This window comes from Carex rostrata, chromosome 25 (genome assembly GCF_964058835.1).
Source record: "Carex rostrata chromosome 25, lpCarRost1.2, whole genome shotgun sequence".
NCBI classification, from domain to species: domain Eukaryota; kingdom Viridiplantae; phylum Streptophyta; class Magnoliopsida; order Poales; family Cyperaceae; genus Carex; species Carex rostrata.
In genome coordinates this window covers 1,008,196-1,012,521 of record NC_135942.1, presented here as the reverse complement: position 1 = coordinate 1,012,521, position 4,326 = coordinate 1,008,196, and the positions used below count along the sequence as shown (strand labels likewise).

Here is a 4,326-nt window from a genome sequence, read left to right as displayed (position 1 = left end):
CCCACACGCCGGGCGCACGAGGGGAACGTCAGCCACTAGCCCACAACGCCAAACCCGCTGCTCCCGAGGCATCACTTGCCCCTGTATCTTCCCTCTATTACATTAACGACTTTTTACGCCTAGTACAATATTCTAAAATACATGGAACATTGAGATCTTAACCAGTATAAACAGGATAGTGCGCGATTTGTAAATTGTCGTATACTTTTATGATGTCGCATCAACTTTCCACTACACAAAAAATAATTAGGTCGCTAGCGCACCTACACACGTGATCTCTTTTGGAAAACCCCCACCTTGTGGAATTAATTGCCATTTCGCCACGGCTGCCATTAGAATGTCAGAAACGGATCGTATCCCCTGGTACTGTCAGTTTTTTCATCCAACGGCTCATACTCTTTCCACGTTTCAAACAAGGAACGGGATACTTTAATTGCTGTAATTAATGAATTCTATCTGTACTAGGCATACAATTTCTTTAGTCGGTTTGTAGGACCCATGATGCAGATTTTTCTCGTATTGTTTTCTGTACGGTAGAAAAACCGAGTGTATGTACTATAATTAAGGGCTAGTCTGGTAATCACGGTTAGCCGTAAACCATAGCGTGTTTGACCTCACAGGGTATATATACATTCTGAGATTCCCCCTTTAAAAAATGTTTAACTCGACCCGATTTCTCTCTCCAGCTCCGAGCTCCCGTTCCGCATTCTTCTCTGAACTGACGTTGCATGCCGAGAGATATTCCTCCGATTTCCTTGTGCTCTCTTTAACAATTCCATCTATCAGTACTGAATTTGATGGGTAAAGTTGGTTCTTGAAGTAGAATTTTGTCTTGGGAGTAGAAATTACGGAGTTTTTTTTAGGAATTTAAGGTGATCTGAGTTGAATTCGTGAGAAGGGATGAGTGGTGTGCATAATAGCAGTGTCGATACCGTAAATGCAGCGGCAGCCGCAATCGCATCTACAGAGAGTCGGATCCTGCAAGTGACTGCTGCTCAGGTGGGATTGATCGACTCCCCTTTATTTATTTTGGATTTTGTTTCGATTATGCACGGACAATTGAAAACAAATTTCTAAAAATGTTTTATCTCTTTTTCAGAGCGACTTGAGTTGTTTATTTTGGTGTCAATTTTGATCTTAAAATCCTTGCAATTGTGATGAACAGTTGGAAGAGGTGCAGAGATGATGATTTTTTTCGTTCTAAAGTAAATATCGCAGTCATGAGATTGCAATTACCAGTACTTTCAGAAATCAATTTTTAGTTTCAAGTCTTTAGATCTTTCCGATTCATGTATCAAAGGTGGGGAGGGATGTATAGGAACCTTGATCCAATGTGTTAAAATTGATAGTGTAGGGAAGGAGACGCTTTTAATGACCAAAATAGCCTATACCTTTTTTTTTAGGAAAGAGAGACTCGTGGAAGGAATGAAAGGATTGTTGGAAGCACCTATTATTTCCCTATTTGGATTGTACAACCATAATTAAAAAGGAAAGTTTCTATGTTCCCCAAATTTTCGATTGGGTACCTTCCCCTCTTGTAACTCTCAGTTGTCCCTCTTCTAAACCTAACCGGACATCAGTATCACCTTGTAAGAGAGGGAATTAAAAAATGCGCAAAGAAAGATGAAAAGGGTAAAGTGATAGGGGAATCGCTCTCGCAATCAATGTTTTCTGGTATCGAGCAATCAACCAACTGAAACTGAAGATCCATTGTGGTCATGCCTTTTGTGCAGATTTCACAGACATTGATTGAGGTTATAGGCCCTTATTAATAAATGTTAAAACATAGCATAATTATTTTGTTGAAATGGATTTAAAAATGATGATTTTGTTTTATTAGCATGTACATAATTGTGGCGTAATAAAATAGAAGTTGCAACTATAAGCTTGATTGGAATAAGTTTTTACATCATCATCCTATATTATATAATGACAAGTTATATTTACTAGGCCTTAGTTTTGCATCAGCAATTCAGCATCAATTATTGTGATACTTTCTATTGCAAGATCATACGCCATGTGGCTAATTACAGGAATTGCACAATATGGCCTTGGTACAGGTACAAGTCCAGTGAAACCAGATACATTTAATTGAGCACTGCTTGAAAGTAGAAGTTTGTGTGTACTTTTGCACATTTGATGGCTCATAAATTTATTTAAAACCATACACAAGTCAAATTACAAAAAAAAAAAAAAAATTAAAGAAAAATATGATAATTTATATTATAGTGATTTGTACCATAGTAGTATGGACCAGCAAAGTTCTTTTCTAACTAGTCCACTAAATTGCAGAGGGCGAGAAGAAAGTCATGGTTCAGCTCCTACTGGTGCTTCGGCTCTCACAAAATCACAAAGCGCATCGGGCATGCAGTACTGGCACCTGAACCCGCTCCAAACAACTCCTCTGTGCCTTCATCTGATAATTTGAACCAGCCGCCTCCTCTCATCCATCCTTTTGCAGTGCCCCCTTCCTCTCCTGCCTCCTTCCTCCTATCAGAGGCAGCCTCTAATTCCCACTCCCCTGGTGCGGGCCCCACCCCATTCTCCCCAGTCTCTACTAACTCCATGCCAGGTCCCTTGCCACCTTTCACAGTGGGCCCCTATGCTCATGAGACCCAATTGGTACTTCTTTTCCTTGTCTAATTCTGAATTTAAGTTTGCAATCCTCGTAAAATAATCTTTTGCCCTATGGATAGATTTTACCAGATTGGTTTAATTATACTGGTACAATCTTGTTACTTTTCTTTCAGAACAATCTTGTTATTTGCAAATTTGCATGTACATTTGGCTTGAAATTTATGGTTATTAAATGGCATTGTGAATGAATAATATTATGTTATTCTGTGTTGTAAATTAGTACTTAGTTTTCTAGTGAAAGCATTGCTAGATAAGGCCATGACATGCTGGTTTGTTTTTATTGAGTAAATTGTGTTCCTTGGAAATTTAAAATAGACAATCATCCTGCAAAATTACGAAAATATTTTAAAGAAAAGCCGATTTTTTTCTTATGTATACTTGTCCGATTGAAAACAATTTTACTTGGTTGATTTAAAGGAGTGTGTGAGCTATTTCTTGTTTACCCAGCATATATACTCGGTACTTTGGGAATTTCTCGGTTTGTTAAAACTTTCTTTTGTCACAAGCAATGTAGACTGAAGAGTGAAGACTCTACATCTGGGATTCTATTTGGAACAGAAGTTGGGTTACACATCTAAAAAAAAATTGTGTATAAATTGATTGTAAAAAATAATAAATTTTGTATTGTTGACAGGTTACCCCTCCAGCTTTCTCTGCCTTGACAACTGAGCCCTCGACAGCACCTCTAACTCCTCCACCCGAAACCCTACAAATGACAACACCTCCATCCCCTGAGGTCCCATTTGCGCGTCTTTTGACTTCAGAACAATATCCAGGGAGCGACACTTCCCGTAACTTGAGCTCCGAGGGTACCCCAGTGCGCCGGTACGCGATACCACCCCGTTTCCCACGAGACCACCAGGCTGTACCAGTCCTCGTGCCAGTACCACCCCAGGTTGATTTCAACCACCGTGTTTCATTCGAGCTCACGCCCGAGGATGTAGCAAGGTGCCTCCAGAGGAAGAGCACAGTTGAACCGGTACCGATACTAATTGGTCCTGTACCACTGGTAGATGAAACTTATCATGATTTGCCAGAAAAGATCAGGTACTCTTTGTCTCTTCCCACAAACAAGGAGTTCAAGTTTGAAAGTACAGAAAAAGAGGCATCTTCCGGTTTGGAAATTGAGGCCCCTCGTAAGAGCTGGTCCTTCTTTCCTATGCTACAACAACCGGCCGGTGGTTAATTGATTTTATTTATATTTTGACGTTTCTTAACAGTTTTGAACTGAACCATTTTGTTGTGTTAGTGGTAAACTAGGTCCTTGGTGGGTGGTGATTGGGTCAATAAATTACCCCATTTGTTCTTAATTTTTTTTTTTTTATGTAATATTTGTAGTAGTCACGCATTATGATAATTTAACTTAATTTGTATAAAGTAATGAACTGTATATACGGAGGTGATTCAGTTTTAGTTTGAAAAACTTATGTCTCCATGATGAATCATGCTACTTCTCTCTTTGAGGAACTCTTCATTGACAGTTTTTAAATTTTGTCTGGAAGTCTGTTTATGGGTAAAGATATTGACAGTGGTGTTCTGGCTTCATACAGCGCGGGAATTTCGTTCAACTGTGTTGCAACTTTTTTTTTTTTTTTTTTTGCATCATGCGCTTTCATGAGTTGGCAATATTAATCGAGCTAAAGGTTTTAATACTACTAAATTCGAACAATTTCTTTTATAATATTTTCT

General features: G+C 38.9%; 1 protein-coding gene across 1 annotated transcript; it reads left to right on the top strand.

Annotated features, from left to right (window-relative positions):
• The first annotated feature begins 655 nt into the window (after positions 1–655).
• LOC144576301 (uncharacterized) lies at positions 656–4,060 on the top strand. The gene is made up of 3 exons (XM_078326635.1): positions 656–999; positions 2,293–2,622; positions 3,272–4,060. The coding sequence occupies exons 1-3, from the start codon at positions 901–903 to the stop codon at positions 3,821–3,823; spliced, it is 981 nt and encodes a 326-aa protein (XP_078182761.1). The 5' UTR covers positions 656–900; the 3' UTR covers positions 3,824–4,060.
• The last annotated feature ends 266 nt before the right edge of the window (positions 4,061–4,326 follow it).

Excerpts from the sequence above, each read along its gene's own strand:
- LOC144576301 (XM_078326635.1), top strand. The coding sequence starts at position 901 with ATGAGTGGTGTGCATAATAGCAGTGTCGATACCGTAAATGCAGCGGCA. Across the intron at positions 1,000-2,292 it reads TGCAAGTGACTGCTGCTCAG|AGGGCGAGAAGAAAGTCATG; the intron begins GTGGGATTGATC and ends ACTAAATTGCAG. Across the intron at positions 2,623-3,271 it reads ATGCTCATGAGACCCAATTG|GTTACCCCTCCAGCTTTCTC; the intron begins GTACTTCTTTTC and ends TATTGTTGACAG.